At 48.0% G+C, this 20662-nt stretch overlaps 1 protein-coding gene and 1 non-coding gene across 2 annotated transcripts; both read left to right on the top strand.

The window, feature by feature from the left end:
* The first annotated feature begins 4548 nt into the window (after positions 1-4548).
* On the top strand, positions 4549-19357 carry Eif3d (eukaryotic translation initiation factor 3 subunit D). Its single transcript, XM_020161929.2, has 15 exons — positions 4549-4870; positions 7339-7471; positions 7745-7790; positions 8737-8873; positions 9416-9501; positions 10141-10213; positions 11982-12094; positions 12984-13116; positions 13711-13858; positions 14487-14617; positions 15193-15278; positions 15398-15527; positions 18138-18280; positions 18463-18746; positions 19212-19357. Exons 2-15 carry the CDS (start codon positions 7349-7351, stop codon positions 19223-19225), a joined length of 1647 nt encoding a protein of 548 aa, XP_020017518.1. The 5' UTR covers positions 4549-4870; positions 7339-7348; the 3' UTR covers positions 19226-19357.
* On the top strand, positions 12551-12683 carry LOC141410565 (small nucleolar RNA SNORA66). Its single transcript, XR_012435411.1, has one exon. It is a non-coding gene; the product is annotated as a small nucleolar RNA SNORA66 (small nucleolar RNA).
* Positions 19358-20662: the final 1305 nt, after the last annotated feature.

The following is a 20662-nucleotide window of genomic DNA, read 5'->3' as shown; positions in this document are numbered from 1 at the left end:
GGGAGAGTTTTTAAATCCTTGCGGCAGTCTGGTCCAAGTGAGCTGTCCGGATTGGCCCCCATCTTCTTGCCATTCGAAAGCAAATAGCGGCTGACTAATTTCTGACAATGGAATGCTGAAGAAAGCATCTTTCAAATCAAGGGTTGTATACCATACTTGCGAGGGGGGTAGGTGGCTGAGCAAGGTATAGGGATTTGGAACGGTGGGATGAATGTCCTCCGTCCGCTCGTTTACCTTTCGTAGGTCTTGCACAGGCCTATAGTCCCCGCTTCCCGGCTTTCGGACGGGGAGCAGAGGAGTATTCCAGGCAGACTGACAAGGTCGCAGTACTCCTTCCTTTATTAGCCTGTGGATATGAGGGGCTATGCCTCTTCGGGCCTCCTCAGGCATAGGATACTGTTTCACCCGAATGGGGAGAGCAGAAGCCTTCAATTGTATAACTACGGGCGGGAGGTGTTTGGCGAGGCCGGTTCCCGCAGTCTCCGCCCAGGCCGTGGGAAATCTTTTTACCCAATGAGTCATGTCCCCTCCTGGTTCCTGTTGACTCTCAAACAGACGATGCTCGTCAGCCAATGATAGGGACAAGACATGAATCGGGCTCCCTTCTCGATCAGTCACAATTATTCCATCTGGTTCAAAATGGATATGGGCCCCTATTTTGGTGAGTAGGTCCCGTCCGAGCAGGGGAGCGGGGCTCTCAGGGACGACCAAGAAGGAGTGTGTGACCTGGTGTTTTCCTAAGTTCACCTTTCTTTTGGTAGTCCATGTACATAACTGCGTACCGGTGGCCCCCTGAACAACACTTGTTCGTGCCTTGTTCAAAGGTCCATGTGCCTTGTTTAAAACCGAATATTGGGCGCCGGTATCCACCATGAACCCCATCGGCTTCCCCTCCACATGCATTGTTACCCAGGACTCGGGGAGGGGGTCTGAGCCCCGTCTCCTTCAGTCCTCTTCTCCGGCTAGTAGGACTCTGGCCTGCTCTACTGCTCGTTCCCTTTCCCTGTTTTCCCCCGGTCTCCTTCCAAACCCTCTTCTTCCCTTTAACTTAGGACATTCTCTCTTCCAATGCCCCGTTTCCTTACAGTAAAAACAGTGTTCCTTATCCGGGGTCCTGGCGTGGCCCCCTCCTCTGGGTTGGTCCCGGACACCCGCTAGGAAAATACGAGCCATTTCTCTCTGTTGCTTTCGGTTTTCCTTAGCCTGGAACTCCCGGTCCTCCTTTCTCAATTTCTCCTGGGCTTCCCTGTCTTCCTTTCTCTGTCTTTCCTCCCTTTCTTCTGGAGTTTCCCTAGCGGTAAAGACCTTTTCTGCTACCTGTAGCATTTCCCTTATAGTCATCTCCCCTAAGTTTTCCTGTTTATTGAGTTTTCTCCTAATGTCTGGGGCTGCCTGATTAATGAATGAGAGTACCACAGCAGACCGGTGGAGGTCCGCCTCAGGGTCAATCGGGGTGTACTGACGGTATGCCTCACAGAGGCGCTCTAAGAAACCGGCTGGGCTTTCGTTTTCCCCTTGAATGACTGCTTTTACTTTTGCAAAATTGGTGGGCCTTCTAGCGGCCGCTCGGAGACCGGCCATCAGAGTCTGGCGGTAGATCCGAAGACGCTCCCTACCTTCTGCGGTCCCGAAATCCCAATCAGGGCGGCGTAGGGGAAAAGCCTCGTCTATGGCCGGTTGGAGAGTTGTGGGTCTCCCATTATCCCCCAAGACATTCTTCCTCGCTTCGTTGAGGATGCGCTCTCGTTCCTCCGTCGTAAAAAGAGTACTGAGCAGCTGATAACAGTCATCCCAAGTGGGGCGGTGTGTATGCATGATGGACTCCAGGAGATCTATGAGACACTTGGGGTCTTCAGAAAAGGGCGGGTTCTGTGTCCTCCAGTTATATAGATCACTGGAGGAGAAGGGCCAGTACTGAAACTGTTGCCCTCCTCCCGGTCCCCCTTGGCCCACCATCCGGACTGGAAGTGTAGGGACAGTTTCCTCCCCCTGTGTTGATGAGGGGGGCCCGTCTTCCCCCTCCCTTTCCCGGATCCCTCGGGGGCGAAGTCTTCGACCCATTCCTCCTCCTGCTGCCAGTCCTGTTGAGGAGGATGAGGAAATTTCCTCCTCCGGGGCACTGGCTTGGCCAGGGGGAGTCACGTATGGAGGCGGCCGATCTTCCTCTGCCCCTGCGAGGGATGGGTAAAGGGGGGAACTCTCTGGTAAGACCGGAGATGGTGAAGGAGATGCCCTAATTTGAGGACCGGTCAAGGTGGGAAGAGGAAGTTTTTCCTCCTCCTTTATGACCAAGGCAGGCGTGACTGGGGTTTTAGCCCCGGGGGCCGAACTGGAGGGGTGGGTCAGAAAAACTGTTAACCAAGGGGGAGGGTTCCTCACCAGATCCTCCCAAACCAAAATGTAAGAAACTTGGTCTGGATGGCCTCGATTGTCTGGCTGAAAAATGACTGCTTTAACCTTAGTGATCAGGTCTAGGGAGAGGGAACCTTGAATGGGCCACCCGACTCCAAAGGTGGGCCACTCTGCAGAACAAAAGGTGTCGAACTTACCTTTCTTGATGACCAGACCCGCATTTAAGGCCCTTTCTTTAACTTCTGGAAAGTGAGAAAGGATCAGAGACTTTGGGGTTGTTTGTCCCTGTCCCATTGTGGAAGGAGACTCAAACACCAAGAGAGATAGAACAAAAAGGGTAAAGGCAACAATAATTCCACACACACACAACACTCTCCAGCACTCGCTCGGACCGGTCCTTCTCTCACACTGGTGCGCACCCCATTCAACCTCCTCACCGTCCAACTGGGATATCAGGCCGAAAGGCGTCCACTTGACGGGTGGTCGGTCGACTAGCTCAATTAGTTCTTCACCTGGCGCCAGGGTTCCTAAAATGCTCGAGCCCAAATGAGAGGAAAGCCTCTCCCAATAGGACCCTGTGGTCCTCCTTGCGAGATTCCCAGAATGAATCTCCCTGGGGATTGGCCGAATCCCCGCCGCGGCCCAAATGGAACACTCAAGTTCCTCCAAATGAGGGTCTGGGATCCCCTCCCAACGCCTAGGACTTGGGATCGCCCCTGCTTTCTCGCAGGCAGGTTCTGTCTCTCGAGAAAATGAAATCTCGGTGGGACCTCCAAATGTTAGGACCCGGAATCCTATTCCCCCGAGAGACAGAGAGCCAGGCGTGAATGCAATCAACAAAGCAGAGTTTATTGGACTGGCTAGCCAGGGTCGAGCTCCCACACGGACACGCAGGACCGGTTAGGAAAGCAAGACCCTGAGCCTCTTAGGGGGAAATCTTATATAGACTGCAGTGGCGTGCATATTTTTGTTATCAACATTAGACAAGCAGGCAGAGCACATCCTGCACGTACTTCACATCTTGCTCGTACCTCACATCTTGCTCGTATCTCACATCTTGCTCGTATCTCACATCTTGCATTCCTCACATTCTATATGCCCTAACTGAGCCCTGCCTCATTGCTTATCTTATCTACATGGGATGTTTGGTACTGGTTTCTCCAACAAGGGGGTTGGGGCCCGCTGAGACCTCATATTCCTTTCAAACCTTGTTTTTTAATTTTATTGCCTCTGTAACCTGCTTGCAAGTGTATATAAAGGTGAGACCCCTCTGCCCTCAGAGCTCAGCCTTTGCACAGGAGTCCGCTGAGTCTGTGCCGGCGCAATAAAACGTTGCTTCCTGCTAATCTGCCTCAGTGTCCCATATCTGAGCTAGCAAACTCCCGCAACAATGTGAAGGCCACACAGATAGGCATCAAATCTGTCTAAAAACAGGTACTTTCCAGTAAAGGAGACTTAGGAAGTCAGGCAGAAAGCCCTCAATGTCTATCAGAAATTTGAAATTCCCCAGCCTCCTCTCTCGGCGGGAGAGAAAATTGTCCTCCAATTTTCCAGTGTAGGAAAGCAGTTTGAGTAGCCAACTCAGAATCGCAATTGCTAACTAAAATGCAGCTTAGTGGACTCCGGTTTAGACTGGAGTTGGATACTAATCTCTGGAAGTGAGATCTGGAATCTGGTTTTTTTTTTTTTTTTTTTTTGAGATAGGATCGCAAAATACCCCTGGTTTTACATATACCCTTGGCTACATAGCTTAGGCTGGCCTTGAACTCGTGATCATCCTGCCCCAGCCCCTCCAGTGCTGGAATTACAGGTGTGCACTACCACAGCCGGCTCACATTCTGCATTTTTAAATTGGTAATCCAGAAATCTGTCAGGCCATTAAGCTTGAGAAGTATGGATTAATGGTTTGATCCCTGGAGGCCACCCTGAAACTAGCAGTCTGGACAGCGCAGGTCACTTTGACCTGCCCCTCCGTCTCCGGTACTGTAAAATCAGGACCACTAACGACCTCTGCCTGAGACGCTCAGCTCACCAGCACGTGAGAACCAAATACATAGACCACAGGTGGAGGTGGGCGGGAGCCGCGGCGCATTGTGGGAGACAGAGGACCCGAGGCGGCCGTGAAGCATTGTGGGACACGGGGCTGGAAGCAGCTCCCCACCTCCAGCTTCACTTGCACCAAGCGCCGCCACGTTTCAACTCTGAACGCCCTCTCTGGGCGTCCCCGGATGCCTCCTGACGTAATCTCTCCTCTCCGGTCTTGGCGCCTTAGAGGCTAATTAGGATGCCCAAACAGCAGCCACGGACTTCCGGGTGTACTTCGCTTTACGGCTCATGCGTTCTTCCCCCGAATGCGAAGGAAGCAAGAGGGTAGTTTACGACAGCGCCGGTCGTGTTTACGGCGCCGGCCTCTGCGCGCGCATGTCCTCTCCTTTCCTGGTTCCTCGGAGTGTTGCTGGTAGTGCGGTCTCCGGCCCTGACCATCTGTCGCCATCCGGGCTGGCCGAGGCCGCTGCAGGTGAGCGACGTGTTTCGTAGGCTCTCGCGGACGTCTGGAGCCAGCTCGGGCTTTGCCCGGTCTTCGGGGACCCCCCGGAAGAGACTTCTCACGTCCTCTCCTGTCGCTGTCCCTCTGCTGGGCGGGGCAGGAAACTGCCTTCGGTGGTCCCTGGCCCCGCACACGGGATTACGGGACCCGGGACCCGGGCCTTGTGTATGAGGTTCTTCGTCATAGGCTTCACTCAGCCTATGTGGCCTGGGCGAACTTGGTTGTGTCACTTAACCCAGGTGTCCACAAGGTGGTCTCTAAAATGGCCTCAGGCTTCCTGGGTTTCTGAGCGGGTTATTGAGGGTGTCCAGCTGAGCGGCGTTCGGCCCCTGATCTGGGGAGTGTTCACAGGCTGAAGGTTTTCCTGTTATGTGACATGGATGGCCAAGATAAAGAGTAGATTCCATCTGAAACCCAGCTCAACCCAGCCGAGTAATCGGTGGCTATGGATCTATAGTGGCCTTAGGGCCCCCCTCTGACTGCCTTGTTGGTGCCTCCTACCCTGCCCCTGTGACAGGACAGCTGTCACATCGTTTTAGCTGAGCAGCTCAGTTTCTGATTCCATTCTGCACACCAGTTTTACAAGTGCTGAAGCCAAAGGACTTCACCCTTGACTCCCTCCGGGGGGATGATGTGGGACAAGCCTTGGATCTGTTGCCATCTTGAGCTCTGGCAACTGGATTTTTTTTTTATTGTTTTATTATTCATATGTGCATATAATGCTTGGGTCATTTCTCCCCCCTGCCCCCACCCCCTGACAACTGGATTTTTAAAACTGGCTTTTGAGACATGATGTTCTGTCATTGTATATGGCCTAAAACCTCTGATTTGGGGCTGGCGGAGTGGCTGCAGTGGTAAAGTGCCTGCCTAGCTGAGCATTAGGCCCTGAATTCAAATCCCAGTACTGCAAAAAATAAAATAAAAACGAAGAAAACAGCCGACTTTTGTGAGGCTACCACCTAACTATTTAAGTAACAAAGAAAGCCAGACTTAGGTAGACAGCCCTGGGAATGACGTCTACTTTGAAATGATGGATAGATCAACAGTTTGATTTGACTGAGCTTCATATTTCTGTTTCTAAAATGGGTGTGGGAGAGTTAGTGATGCTACAGTTTGCAGCCTGATGCAAGGTAGGAGCTCAGTAAGTGTTTACTGTTTGGAGGCCTTCTGCTCTCTTCTTAACAGCTTAGCTTAAGTTCAGGTTTGGAGGATAAAGCTCCCAGGGCTATACTATGTTGCTGTCACCTAAATGTCATCTCTGTAAGAAGCCTCAGTCTTGTGGAGCATTGAGGAGAGATTGTGTTCACTATACCTGTGCTCTTCGGTTGCTCTCCAGCCTCCAGGCAATATCTGTGTAACTTCTTTTCCTCTGGGAACTCACTTGAGCATTGTCAGAGGGTTACCAAGGATGATAAATGCATCAGGGTTTGGTGGGGAGAGTGTTTGGATTGTTTTTGTTTTGTTTTAATGAAAATCTCACAAGTAGCCCAAGCTGACCTCAAACTCAGAATGCTCCTGCCTCAGCCTCCTGAGACCTGCACCACTACGCTCAACCAAATGCGTAGGTTTTTGACAGGATGTGTCTGGTGAGCATCTGCTATAGAGCCTCTGGTTTTTACCCCCTGCGATGAGTGTAGCATTAGAGAATGGCCTCTGGAACCAGATGGCCTGGGTCATCACATAGCATTGCAACTTGGGAGTGGATTTTTTTATTTCACTATGCCTCAGTGATGATATTAGGAGCAGTACTGGCCCCTGCCTCACAGGATTGTTGGGAAGATTTAATGAACTGATGCATGCCGAGCAGAGAACAGTGCCTAGTATTCATAGCATCTCTGGACATCTGATACACACTTTGGCTTTAAATTTATGGTGACCTTTTAGCTGCCTACCAGGTCTTTTGCCTGACTGGTGTCCACTTGCTCTGCACACAAAATTTGCACCAATGACAGAATTTTAGAAGAAAAGAAAAAAAGGAAAATCAAATTCCAGGGCATATTGAAGGACTTTTTTTTAAGCACTTTTTGCATAAATGTGTTTTTGTAAGTTTGAATAGTAATTGAGTGGCCTTTTACAAAGAGTACTTTCATGTATAGTAACTAAGGACTTTCACAGTGATCCCATGGTAGAGTTTGTTATTTATTGTGATGTTTCTGAGGGATTATTACACTTGAAAAGATGTTACACCCCATCAAATGTAAGGTACAGCCTCATTTCAAAGACATGAGAGAAGAATCAATGCAATGTGGTAACAGCAGTTTTGTGAGCAGAATTATTTACAAGAAAACATTAAATTAGTGGCTTGACAGTTACGGGTTTTGTTTTGTGTACTGCTTTTTGAATTTCAGCCTTTTTGTCTTTGCTTACCCCTTGTGGGAAGTGTTTTGTACTTTGACGGCTTTTTTCATACAGCTACTCATATCATCTGTTTTTTTAAGGTTTTAGAAGATGGCGAAGTTCATGACACCAGTTATCCAGGACAACCCTTCAGGCTGGGGTCCCTGTGCAGTTCCTGAGCAGTTCCGGGATATGCCCTACCAGCCATTCAGTAAAGGAGACCGGCTAGGAAAGGTACTGCCTGTCAGCAGGAGTCTGTCTCTCTTTAGCTGTGGCTGCTGCTCTCCACAAGGCCCTGTGTCAATTTTATTCTCTCAAAATTGTGGTCCCTGTGTTCCCTAGGGTATAACCTCTAGACGTAGTCTGAGAAAGGCTAGGTGCTTACAAAGGCACCATGAGCCAGTTTGAATTGTTTTCCACACATCTCCCTCACTCTCAGGAGCTTCTGGGTCAACAGAATATTACCTGGTTGACTTGTATATTCTGTCTCTTCTTTGCTCTTAACAGGTTGCAGACTGGACTGGTGCCACATACCAAGATAAGAGGTATACAAGTAAGTGTTCTACAATGGGCTGTCTAACTCAAGGCGTTGGGCAAATTGCTTTTCTAGTAAGCTCTATCTGAAAACTTCTAAAAAGGGGAAGAAAGCTAACAATAATTGATAGCTTTGTCAGGCATGGTGGCTCACACCTGTAATTCCAGCTGTAATTGGGAGGCTGGGCTACGAGGAGTTCTAGGTCAGCCTGGGCTTACATAAGGAGACCTTGTTTCTAAAAAAAAAAAATAGTAATAACAAATAATTGATAGTTTGGCAGGGAGGACCTGGACTGTGAAAACTAACCACAATTTTGGATACAGCCCCAGAACTTAGACAGTTCCCAAAAAATGTCTGAACCATTCTTGTGGGAGTTTCCTCCCATGTTTGGCCACGGGCCCCTTTAAAAAGCTGCTGAACATACCACCATTTTGCATCCCTTTACTTGGAGCTTCTTGTAACTCAAGCCAGTAAGTGAATTCCAGGTTTAAAAGTCCTGGTTTTATGATCCTGACAAAGTAAAAGAGCTCTTTCTCAGTGCCAGTTGGGGTAGTTCTAAGTTACCTGAGGCTGGAGCTAGCAAGAAAGTATATCATAGTCCACTGGGTATGTCTGCCTTGGCACCAGCTAATAGGAATGGTGGTGTGCGTACCCCATTTTACCTCTTCCGTTAGATTAACTCTCAACTCAGATTCTTATGTGGTAAGGCAGAGGGTGAAACAGGCTGACTTCAGTTCCTCAGACTCTTCTTGGAAAGTTCTTTAGATCAGAACTTTTCAAACGAGCATACATGTGAATCACTGGGGACCTTGTGAAAATGCTGATCTGATTTAATAGGTGTGTGGTGGGGCTGAGTCTGTACACCTAATGAGCTCCCAAGACCATACTTCAAGGAACAAGGCTTTAGACGAGTGGGTATGCAGTCACTAGGTAGTGTATCACACACTGTCACCTTTGCTTCCAGATAAGTACTCATCTCAGTTTGGTGGTGGAAGTCAGTATGCTTATTTCCATGAGGAGGATGAAACTAGCTTCCAGCTGGTGGATACTGCACGCACACAGAAGACTGCCTACCAGCGAAACCGGATGAGGTTTGCACAGGTAGGCCAAGAGCTAACAACCTGACCATCTTGGAGCTATTACTGGTAGATGTTGACAGCTGCTAATATGCAGTGAACACTAATGAGAGGAAAGCAGTCCAGTGACAATGTGTGCTAAAGTGAACTTGAACTAGGTTCAGGGAGGCTTTAAGTAGTTTAGATCTCTGTTGCCAATCGCTCAGACACCCTGTGCTAAGAACAGATAAAAGGTGTGTTGTGCCCACTGCCTCACTTAATTGCTATATGCAGACTTTATTAAGTAGATGTTCCGGTCAAGCTGCATCTTGCCACACAAAGAAGTAAACTCAAATAGCACTGCAAACCACTTCAGTGGAAACAAGTTACAGGAATGTGAGTCCAAGCCAATAGCAGTACCTTCCCCCCACCACCTCCAGACCACTGGTGCTGTGAAGTAAAGGTACAGAGTAAGATGTGAAGCTTGGGGTTCACACCCTAAGCTTAACTCCCAACATCTCCCATTAGCTCTGCCAGTTACAGGCCAGATTGCCAAGATTTTAACAGATGGTTCTTCCTGATTTCCAGCGGAACCTCCGCAGAGACAAAGATCGGCGGAACATGTTACAGTTCAACCTGCAGACCCTGCCTAAGAGTGCCAAACAGAAAGAGAGGTGAGACTCCCTTCCTGCCAGAGCAAGGTGTCCTGGACTGGCAAGACCCAGAAAGCACGGGGCCAAAGCAGGAGGGTGGTTGTCTTCCCCACCATTGGGCAAAAAAAAAAAAAAAGACCTTCCTAAAGCCAGTTACACCACCTTTCAACCTGTTGTTCTCCAGGGGTCAATTCACATCAGATAGCATGGGCAGGAAACTGCCGTGGTGGACATGCTTATTGAAGGGAAGGGATAGGTAAAAAGTGACTTTGAGGTTTGCCAAGGCTCAGCCCTGTGGAGCACATCTGCAGAAAGCCCTATTTACTCTGAGCTGTGGAGTATAGCAGCCACCACACCCAAGGCTGGGGCTGCCATGAACGGTCACTATAGGCTGAGTAATATATCTGGTTGGTACTGGGGAATAGTGTGTCCCTGTTAGTACTTCCTAGGCAGGCACTTTACTGCTTGAGCCACTCTGCTAGCACGTACGGCTGCCTTTTGAAGAAGCCACTGACTTAAGAGACCTACACTGAGATCCCAACATTCTGTCTTTTATGGTTTTTTTTTTTCTGGCTATAAGTTCAGGCCTCCCACTTTCTCGACAGGTGTTCTACCTGTTGAGAACCACACCCCCAAACCCTCAATATTCTGTCTTTTCAGAGAACGCATTCGACTGCAGAAGAAATTCCAGAAGCAATTTGGAGTGAGGCAGAAATGGGACCAAAAATCACAGGTAGTGTGCCCATACAAGAATCCTATTGGGAACTTGGTTGTGTTTGTTTTATAACAAACAAATGTAATTCATATGTTCAACTGAGTTGGTTTTTAGTGTTTAGAAGAATTGTCCATTACTGCAGTCAGTCTTGGACCATTTTCATCATCACCTTAAAAAAAACCTGTACCCTTAGCAGGAACCTCCTATTCCCCAGACCTAGGCAACTATTGATCTATTTTCTGTGTCTGGAGCTTCCTGATCTGGACATTTACCTAAGTGGAATAGCATAATAAATTTGCTCTAGATATGGGGTCTTCCTGTGTTGCCCAGGCTGGCCTTGAACTCTTGGGGTCCAGTGACTCTGCCTCAGCCTCTGTAGTAGCTAGGACTACAAGCATGCCCAGTGCCCTGAAATATTTTCAGTCCTCAGTTGCATCTGCAGTTTTGGAACCTGCAAATATGGAGGACCAACTGTATTTCATGTCTGTTTTATTGCCAAATAAGTACTTCTTTGTGTGGATGCACCACATTTTGTTTAGCTATTCAGCAGTTGATGGTCGTTGGGCTGTTTCCACTTTTGCACTATTACGGATAATGCTGCCATAATGTTTGTGTGGGTGCTATGGAAACAAACATGTAAGCAAAAATAAAGTTACAGATGTGGAATTTACACTTTGCTAGATATACTTGCTGTATAAAAAAATAATTGGCTAGGAATGGTGGTACACCCATATAATCCTGCCATTCAGGAAGCTGAGGCAGGAGGATCTTGAGTAAGAGACCAGCTTGCCTATATAGTGAGACACTATTTCAAAAAAAAAAGCCAAGCATGGTGGCTCAAGCCTATAATCCTAGCTACTTAAGTGCATATTCTTTGCTTTAATACACATCACATTCTCCAGGAATGCAGGCATAATATCAAAGCAAAAAGGATTTTTCATTTCATATTGGTAACTTTCCCAAGGGTTTTTTATTACGTAAGGAAATTCAGGCACAGTATTTGTTTGCCTGCAGTTGAGTGTCTGTATCTAGCTGTGTTTGTCCATTCATTCATTGAAGTTCTCCTTCTAGGTACAAGCAGTATACCTGATTTCTTTATCTCAGTTAGGGTATTGGTGTCCAAAACTTGCATATTGGAGTATATATCTTACCAAGATTATTTTATGTCATCATTATTATTTTTATATTATTTTCTGATTTTTTTGGAATGAAGTTCAGTGATGCATTAAGATATCTATAAATTTCACTTTAGCAAAATTTTAAAAAGTGCCTCATACCATAAATGTACTAAAAGGAGGCATTATGTCCCACGACACTACTAGTTGGAAAATACAGCTCTTCATTCCGTAGAAATCATTCTCACAGCTATGTGTCAACATACCGGCTATGGCTAAAACTAAAGGCAGGAAATCCACCTCAGTCATACCATAGACCAGGCGTTAAAGCACCAACCTAGCAAGTGCAAAGGCCTGAGTGAGTTCAACCCCAGAACCGCTGTGAGAAGGAAGGAGGGAGGGACAAGAGGATGAATGAATAGTTAATATCCTGAGGGAATTTGTTAAGTGTCTGCTAAGCGTTCTCTGGATGACATCATTTCCCATGTTTTTGAACTTTCAATACCTCAGTCCTTCTAGGACTCCTAGGAGTCAGAGTCAGGGACTCTATCTTACAAAACAGCACTTTATTTCTTAAATTTTAAGAGTATTCTGTAGTGCTAACCTGTCTTTTGCTTTGATTTTCATGTACTGTCACTTGTTTTTTCCCCTCCAATGGTTTTCCACTTCAGAAACCCCGAGACTCCTCGGTTGAAGTTCGTAGTGACTGGGAGGTGAAAGAGGAAATGGATTTTCCTCAGTTAATGAAGATGCGCTACTTGGAGGTATCAGAGCCCCAGGATATGTGAGTAGTGTCTTACTGCTGTCTGCCACACTCTTGGGGTGTTTCCTTAAGTCCTAGCAATTCCAGGAAAGCCTTGAAGCCACTTACTCAAAAGATGTTTCATGATACTAATGGATGGTACTTAAAAATCAAGACCAATGGCAAAAGCCTATAATCCTAGCTACTTGGGTGGATCATGGTTCAAGGCCAGCTCAGGTTAAAAAAACGTTAGCAAGACTCCACTCAAGCAATAAAAGCTGGGCATTCTGGTGCACACCTGTCATCCCAGCTGCACAGGAAGTGTAAATTGGATCATGGTCCAGGCCAGCCTTGTCATAAAAAGGGACCCTAGTCCAGTAACCAAAGCAAAAAGAATTGGGGGCATGTCTTGAGTGGTTTGCGACTTCCTGGCATCTGAGCAAAGACAAAATAAAATGAAGTTACCTGGCTCTTGACAGAAAGCAAATAGAAATTTGTGTGCAGACTTGATCACTAGCTCTGCCTGATGTGGCAGAAGCTAAGGGAACCAGGTTTGCTAAAGTAATTTTGGCGATAGGAATGTAGTAGCCTCAGAAGCTACTGAGGCAGCCAATTCCATCCTAGTACAGCACAAATAATAACATTTTTTAAAAAGAAAGAAATTTGCTAATATTAAACTCCAGATTTCTTTTAGTTCCTGACATCCTAAGCAGAAGTGCAGTAAGATGACGTTATATAGCTCTTTGGGCAGGAAGAGACCCAGCAGGCAGTTCAAGGAGACTCTGCTTCTTCTGACATTACAGGACTCCTTACCTACTATATTCCATCTCTTTTATATACTGGACTTTCGGCAAGACTTCTGCCTCCTTGGCTTGTAAGAAAAGAGTGATGGTTTGTTTTCTCTTGGTGTGTCTTGCTTGTTCTCCCCCAGCGAGTGTTGTGGGGCCCTGGAGTACTATGACAAAGCTTTTGACCGCATCACCACGAGGAGCGAGAAGCCGCTGCGGAGCATCAAGCGCATCTTCCACACTGTCACCACCACAGATGACCCTGTTATCCGGAAGGTGCGCAGCCCACCCTCTAGGGATCCTCCAGCTTCTGCAGCTGAAGCCTCAGCGAGAACGGGGCATGGGAATGTGTAGGCATCCTAAGACCCTGTAAATGCTGTGTAAATAGTTGTACTGCATTGTTTGGGAGAATAATGCAAGGAGAAATGTACATGTTCAGTACAGGCACTTTTTTTTCTGAATATTTGGTTCAATCCACACATGCAGACTCCCACATGTACAGAGGGCCAACTGCATATATATAGTTTGGGCCTTCAGATAGATTCTTCTGAATCGGACTTAAATGAAAGTAAAGGCGGTTTGCTGGGTAGACCATGTTGGTGTTAAACAGAGCTGGACTTGGGTCCTGGCCTGGCTAGCTTCATCACCCTGCAACCTGTGATCTCTTCTGAAAAAGGGTAAATGTACTTAGCGTGTGCCTTTGAGGTGAACAGGAAAGCATGTGAGCACTCAGCCTGGCATAGTGAACGGTCTCACTGGCTGGTTTGCTGTAGCCTTTTCAGATGACGCGTGGGAGGAGTGTGTTCTGCCCATGCAGAGGGGCCGTTGGACCTCAGCATCCTCGGCACTTTCTCTCTTGTCTTCTTGCAGCTGGCGAAAACTCAGGGTAATGTGTTTGCCACTGATGCCATCCTGGCTACCCTAATGAGCTGCACCCGCTCCGTGTATTCCTGGGACATTGTCGTCCAGAGAGTTGGGTCCAAGCTCTTCTTTGACAAGAGGGACAACTCTGACTTTGGTAAGGAACGTGTCTGATTTTTGTTGGCTCAGACAATTCCCTGTTCTTGAGAATGAGTAGGTAGAAAGCAGTGTCTTCCTCTAGGTGTTGGACAGCACATTGGCCCCTGCTCAGGACTCCAGCTTGCTGAGTCCTCATGGCACGCCCTGCTGTACCTCCAGGTGCTGCTCCCTTGCACGGCCTTTCCCTTTCTGACTTCTGCCATCTCTCAGATCATCTTTAGTGGTCGCTTAGTATTTTCCTTGAAATCGATGCCATTTATTGGAAAATATATAGGCACAAGTCTGTATCGTACATGTGTATATGCACACACTATGAATGTCTCTGGGTCACTCATAAAATTGCAGCATGAAAACAAAGCAGTGGAATTCTATCCTAAGCTCGAAGCCTGAAGCCTTTCCTAACAAAACCACACTTTCTCTTTGAGGAATCCAAAAAGATGAAAGGGGGACAGCTTTCTTAGTACTTGAGTGGATTACCGTTAGGTAATATCTAAAGTCATCCAGGAGCCCCACATTGGGAGAAGGCAGTTCTTTGAAGGAAGGGCCTCTGTGGCTTTTGTTTACCCATAGCAGGTTGTCTATGACTCTTGATTGTGTGGGTGGGTGGCTATGCCCCACTTTTACAGACCTCCTGACAGTAAGTGAGACCGCCAATGAGCCCCCTCAAGACGAAGGAAATTCCTTCAACTCGCCCCGCAACCTGGCCATGGAAGCCACCTACATCAATCACAACTTCTCCCAGCAGTGCTTGAGAATGGTGAGCACATGGAAGCGTGAGGCACTGATGGTGCTTGTCCAGCCAGCTGCCCTTATTGGGCACCTGCTTGGCATGAGGCTCTGGGCTATAGGACTGAGCAGGACAAGTGCATCCCCTACCTACAACAGAGAGATTACAAGCTGGGGCTTGTAACCTGACGTTGCCTGCCTGCCACTGAGTGGCTGTGTGGTCTCAGGCGTTTGCTCCCTGTGACATTACAGAATTAAGATATTTGTGAGGATTCCTTCAGCTTTTTAGCAGATACACTGTTTTGTACAGATGTGTCCTTTTTAGGTCCTGGGGATACAGTAGTGAATAAAGCAAAGATCCCATCCTCATGAAGTTTTGTTTTAGTAGAGGACAGTGATTGGGGGGCGGGGGGATTGCTAATTAATTGTTAGGATCTCTTGGGAGTTAGCAGTCAGGAGAGGTGACATAAGCATAAAAGTCAGGGTGCTCAGAGCCCCAAGGGGTCCCAGGGCCTACCAGTGCTGTAATAAGTGGTGCTGGGTCTGGCTGATTGGACCTGGAAACAAAGTTAGCACTATCTCAGGACAGCTTTGTCATTTTTGCAGGGGAAAGAAAGATACAACTTCCCCAACCCAAACCCATTTGTGGAGGACGACATGGATAAGAATGAAATTGCCTCTGTTGCTTACCGGTATGTCAGCTCTCTGGTGGGGTGTTCTGACAGGTTGGCGCACAGACCCTGTCCTGTTTGGGGTGACCTGCCTGAAGTAGAGAATCTCAGGTGGCCAACGAGTTTCTTCTTCACTGCAGTTACCGCAGGTGGAAGCTAGGAGACGACATTGACCTTATTGTCAGATGTGAGCATGACGGCGTCATGACTGGAGCCAATGGGGAAGTGTCCTTTATCAACATCAAGACACTCAATGAGTGGGATTCTCGGGTGAGGCGCCACATACCTGTCCCTTAAGCACGCATCATCACAGGCTGGCTTGTGTGACCTATTTCTTTCCCCTCCTGTACTTAGAGAGCTACCAGGGGAGTTTTGTCTTATCAATGTGTTCCTCCATGTGGGTCATCACTGACAGTAGAACAACCTTAAGTTAAAAACTTTTCTCCTGTTTTGTTCATAGAAACTAGTACTTTCTTTCTCTCTGTTCTGTCCTGACCTCCTGTTGGCTTCTGCTCTTGGTGCACATCTGATTGTGACCCCTCCTTGTTATCTGGGTTGGTCTCCAGTTCTCCTGGAGGCCTGCTTGCTCTCTTTGTGGCCTCTTTCTTTATTCTGATCCCTTTATCCAGCTCCTTTCCTTACTGAACTCACAGATTCTGAGATGTAGCTCAGAATGGTCTCCTAAGAGGTACCATGAAAGAAACATGCTCAGCCACTTCTTTGCATTCTCCCTCCTGCAGGTGCTCTGTTAATCTTCCTCGTGGTGCTCTGTTGCCACTGTACAGAATAAAGGATACTGGCAGGGACAGTTCTAGGCCTATTGACCTTTTCCTAGACTTTCACCGTGAGCTCCTTGTAGTGCTTGTCATTGTTGCACCTGTCACTTGTCCCTCGATTAGCACATTGCTCTAGTGCCCCAAATGGCGCTGCCTTCCTGTGTTGTCTTTGCTGGCTCCCTGTGCTTTGACCCACCAGTGGAGCCTTCTGCTAGTGTCAGTCCACTACACAGCTCTCTGCCCTGAGTACTTCCTTATACAGCCTTGTATAAGTGTCGTTTTGTCTTATAACAAATTAACAGGAACTTAATTTTTAAAATACCCATTTGAGATCAGGTTATGGCACAAATGGTAAAGCACTTGCCTGGCAAAAGCAAAGCCCTGAGTCCAATCCTCAGTACCAAAAAGAAAGAAAAAAAAAAAATCCATTAGCTCATGTTTTGCAGGGCAGAAGTCCAACATATTGTGGCCTGGTTCTGAGTTCAGGATGTCACAAAGCTAAAATTTAGGTGTTAGCACAACTGTCTCATCTGACATTTTTTTTGTGGGGGAGGTGGGAGACCTAGGGTTTGAACTTCACACTTGCAAAGCAGGCACTCTACCACTTGAGCCACTCCACTAGCCCTGTTTTGTGTTGGGTATTTTCGAGATAGTGTCTCAGGAACTATTTGCCTGGGGCTGGCTTTGAACCACGGTCCTCCTAATCCCTGCCTCCTAAGTAGCTAGGATTACAGGCCTGAGCCACCAGCACTTGACACATCTGACAGTTCTTAAAGAAACCCCACTTAAGCTCATTCTGGTTGTTGGCAAAGGTGTAGGCTTTGCAGTTGTATAACTGAGGTCTCTGTTCCTTGTCAGCTGGAGGCCTCTTTCAGCTCCTAGAAGCTACCTCATTCCTTGCTACACAGCCCCCTCCTCCAGCCATAGCACCACAAATCTTTCTCATGCTTCAGATCTCCAAGTTCCTCTGTCTCTAACCTCTACGCACAGGTAGGAGAGGCTCCTGGGGTTGGACAATGCCCACCAGAGAAGAGTTCGTGGCTTCCTCTCTCTTGGGGTTAACTGTTTGGGACCTTGGTGATTGCTGCAGAATCCCTTTCAACATCCTGGGTAATGTAATTGTGGGATGATGTTTTTCCCATCACCACAGGTGGTGTCACAGTAAGGAAGGAGAGTCTACAGGTGCAAGGACCAATGGTGCTGCCTGCCCCAGTCTCAGTTATGAACTCCATAGAAAGACTCCCCAAATCTGCTCTGACTTGCCCCCTACTTTTTCTGCTGAAACACCTCCCCCTTCAGAGTCCTCGTTCCTGTCCTCACCTCTGGCTTCACTGTGCATCAACTTTGTCTTTGCCCTGCTCGCTGATACCCAGAGCCTCAGGCACGTCCTACTCCACCCTTGCACTCCTCTGCCTGTCTTCTCATTTACTTCAGGGGTTCAGTGAAGGCACCCCAGCTTAGGACCCTGTCCCTTGTGCCTTTGTCTCCACCCAGTTTCCAGTGTCTACCAATTGGTTGGCCACAGTGCACTCACCAGTGTTCAATGGGACATTCTAAAGGTTTGAAGGAAATGAATCTGTCAGAACCGTTTTGACCTAAATGTTTCATAAAAAGAACTCTTCAGTATTTACTTTGCAATGAACCAAGAAAGTCTGGGAACCCTGACCTGTGACCTTTGACCAGTCACATCCCTCTAGACCAGTGTGCTTCCCACATCTGAGGGGTTGGAGATCTCTAGGGTCCTTTTCTGCTGTCTTCCTGCCCTCTGCACGTCTGCCCCTACTTAAGGCTGGCCTGGTTTGTCCTTCCCACATTCCTCAGATCAGGACCTTCTGTCTCTGTCTCCAGTCTCTGCCAGTGCTCTCCACTTGGCTAAGTGCCATGCATCATCTGTGAAGCCCTTCCTCACCACCTAATTTGTCATGAGCCCTTTTGCCATTCCCGTGCAGCTGTCTGTCCCTGTCTAGAGGCGCTATGAGAAGAGGAATCATGCTTTGCTGAGTTCCCTGCTGGGCAAGGCCCTTTGCCACATTGGGCCTTGTCTGCCAGAGGCGCTCCCAGAGCCTTCATGGCAGTAATCCACCTGTAACCACTTCCTTTGCAGCACTGCAATGGTGTGGACTGGCGGCAGAAGCTGGACTCTCAGCGTGGGGCCGTCATTGCCACTGAGCTGAAAAACAACAGCTACAAGTTGGCCCGGTGGACCTGCTGTGCTTTGCTGGCGGGATCCGAGTACCTCAAGCTTGGGTGAGATTCCTGTCCTGCAGCTGTGGGCCGACCTGGGAAGATGAGTGGGGAGACAGAGGCTTGTCTCCTTTTTCCTTGGGAAAAGCAGCAAACCAGCTGTTACTGTTTTAAGTGACATTTGACCCTGAGTGTTACAGTCTCTGACCCCTCTACTCCAGCCACTAATCTCCCCTCCCCCACAGTTATGTGTCTCGGTACCACGTGAAGGACTCCTCCCGCCACGTCATTCTGGGCACTCAGCAGTTCAAGCCCAATGAGTTTGCCAGTCAGATCAACTTGAGTGTGGAGAATGCCTGGGGCATCCTGCGCTGCGTCATCGACATCTGCATGAAGCTGGAGGAGGGCAAGTACCTCATTCTGAAGGACCCAAACAAGCAGGTCATCAGGGTCTACAGCCTGCCCGATGGCACCTTCAGCTCAGATGAGGACGACGAGGAGGAGGAGGAGGAGGAAGAGGAGGAAGAAGGTGTGTGGCAGCCTCTCTGAAGGCTGCATGATCTGTGGGCTGGCAGGGGAGCAAAGCAAGAGCCTTGCTTACCTTTAACCTTGGCAAAACTTCATGGTGTGTAGTGCTCTGGGACTTAAGTTTGGAGTAGCTGGCATTCAGTCCAGCTCCCAGAGCCTTCTCCAGAACCTTTAGATCACAGAAGGGGTAAGGGAGGGTAAAGTCTTGTAGTGAAGTAAGGGAAGCTTCTGGAGAAGGCCCTGAAGTCCTTGCTGGGGTCTAGAGGAAGGGACAGTCAGCTCCAATTAGTTACATAGTCTGAAAACTCTCACCAGCCGGTGACTGTAAGTGTCTCAGCGCAGTGAGCATCTGAGGCTTGAGGGCTGAGCGGGATTATTGAAATCTCCAGCAGTTGAGCAAAGGAAGGAAAGCGGGTATCTCATCACCTAACATGGCTTACTTGTGTTTGTGTTTGGTGTCTTTCAGAGGAAGAAACTTAAATGAGACAGCGACGTGGAGCTGGAGTCCGTAACTCCACCAAGCCTAGAGGGTCTTTCCCCAATGGAGTGTTTGTCTGGCTCCTGCTCCCTGATGGGCAGCAGATGGAATAAAGTTTTTCTGTTTAGTCTCTTCATAGGCTCCATTCATGATTTACAGCCTTTCCTTCTCCCAGCACCCCTGGGAGAGGGCGGGGGAGAGCAACAGTTAGTATCTAGAGCTTATACTCTGGGTCCCAGCATTTGTCCTTGAGGTTTACATTCCTGTTGGAGTGAATGCCTAGAGTGTTTGGTTCTTGGAATCCCTTGAAATGATCCCGTGATGGGTAGTTTTGTCAGTTTTGAGGAAACCATTGAGGTCCCCACTTGTTCGCACACAGCACACTGGCTGTGTGCAAGACCCAGCCACTGCCCTTGGGGAGCTCATTGCATCTGAGGCGTGGGGGCCACAGATCTCTTGTACAGATTGTGTGGTAGGTCATGGGAGATGGGGGTGTACTTTTGAAGAGCCTGCCTCAAGATTTTCAGGAATGTTCCTCTGGATGTTGATTTGTAGTGGTTTGTGAATTGTTTCAAGCTTGGCTTGGGCTTGTGACAAAAAAGCTAGTGCCCTTAAAGAAATGTGTTGTGTCATAGGAGCTCTGGATGGTTAGGCTGTGTAAACTCTTAAGTGGATATTTACTGTTAGGTTCTGGACACTGAAGCAGTTACCCTGCCAAAATAATTAAACTTCTATAAATATCTCGCCTGAACCTCCTACAGAACCAACATGAGTGGAAATACTGCATTGTATACATGAAGAACAAGGCTCAGCTTTGGGGTAACATTCCTAATCAAAATAATTGAGCCTCAGAAAGCAAGCAAGGCTGAGCAGAGTGGCAAGTGCCTGATCTTAGCTACTCAGGAAGTGGAGATGAGAAAGATCGAGGTTTTGAGCCTGGGCAAAAAGCTAGTTGATACACCCCCCATCTTGACCAACAAGCTGGAAATGATGGTGTGTACTACCTCTGGCAGAGGCAGAGGTAGGAAGATTGTGCTCTGAGGCCACCTGGACAAAAAAACAGGAGAGCCTATCTGAAAAAAATCAAAAAGGGATTGGGGCATGGCTTAAGTGGTGCAGAAAACATCCTTTAGGGAAGTTTCGATGCAGAGTGCAAAAAAGTATAGACAAAGTATGACAAGTGCCATGGAGTTTCAGGGTTGGATCAGAATTCAAATTGCCTCTGTCTACCTGTGGCCTGGTCCGGCAGTGTTAACTGAAACAAGCAGGTGGAAAGTATTGTCAGGATCATTCTCTACAATATTTTTCATGAGCTTCCACTGCGTCTGTTCTGTATGAGGGAGGCTGCCAAGCCAATTGCAGAAAACCACTCAGCCCTCAGCAGCCTCCTACTCCCACTGTTCACCAAATAAGACAGCAACTGTTTAACTCCAGCAGCC

This window comes from Castor canadensis, chromosome 8 (assembly GCF_047511655.1).
Source record: "Castor canadensis chromosome 8, mCasCan1.hap1v2, whole genome shotgun sequence".
Classification (NCBI taxonomy): domain Eukaryota; kingdom Metazoa; phylum Chordata; class Mammalia; order Rodentia; family Castoridae; genus Castor; species Castor canadensis.
The sequence above is the reverse complement of the archived record's forward strand: the minus strand, read 5'-3'. Positions and strand labels throughout refer to the sequence as shown.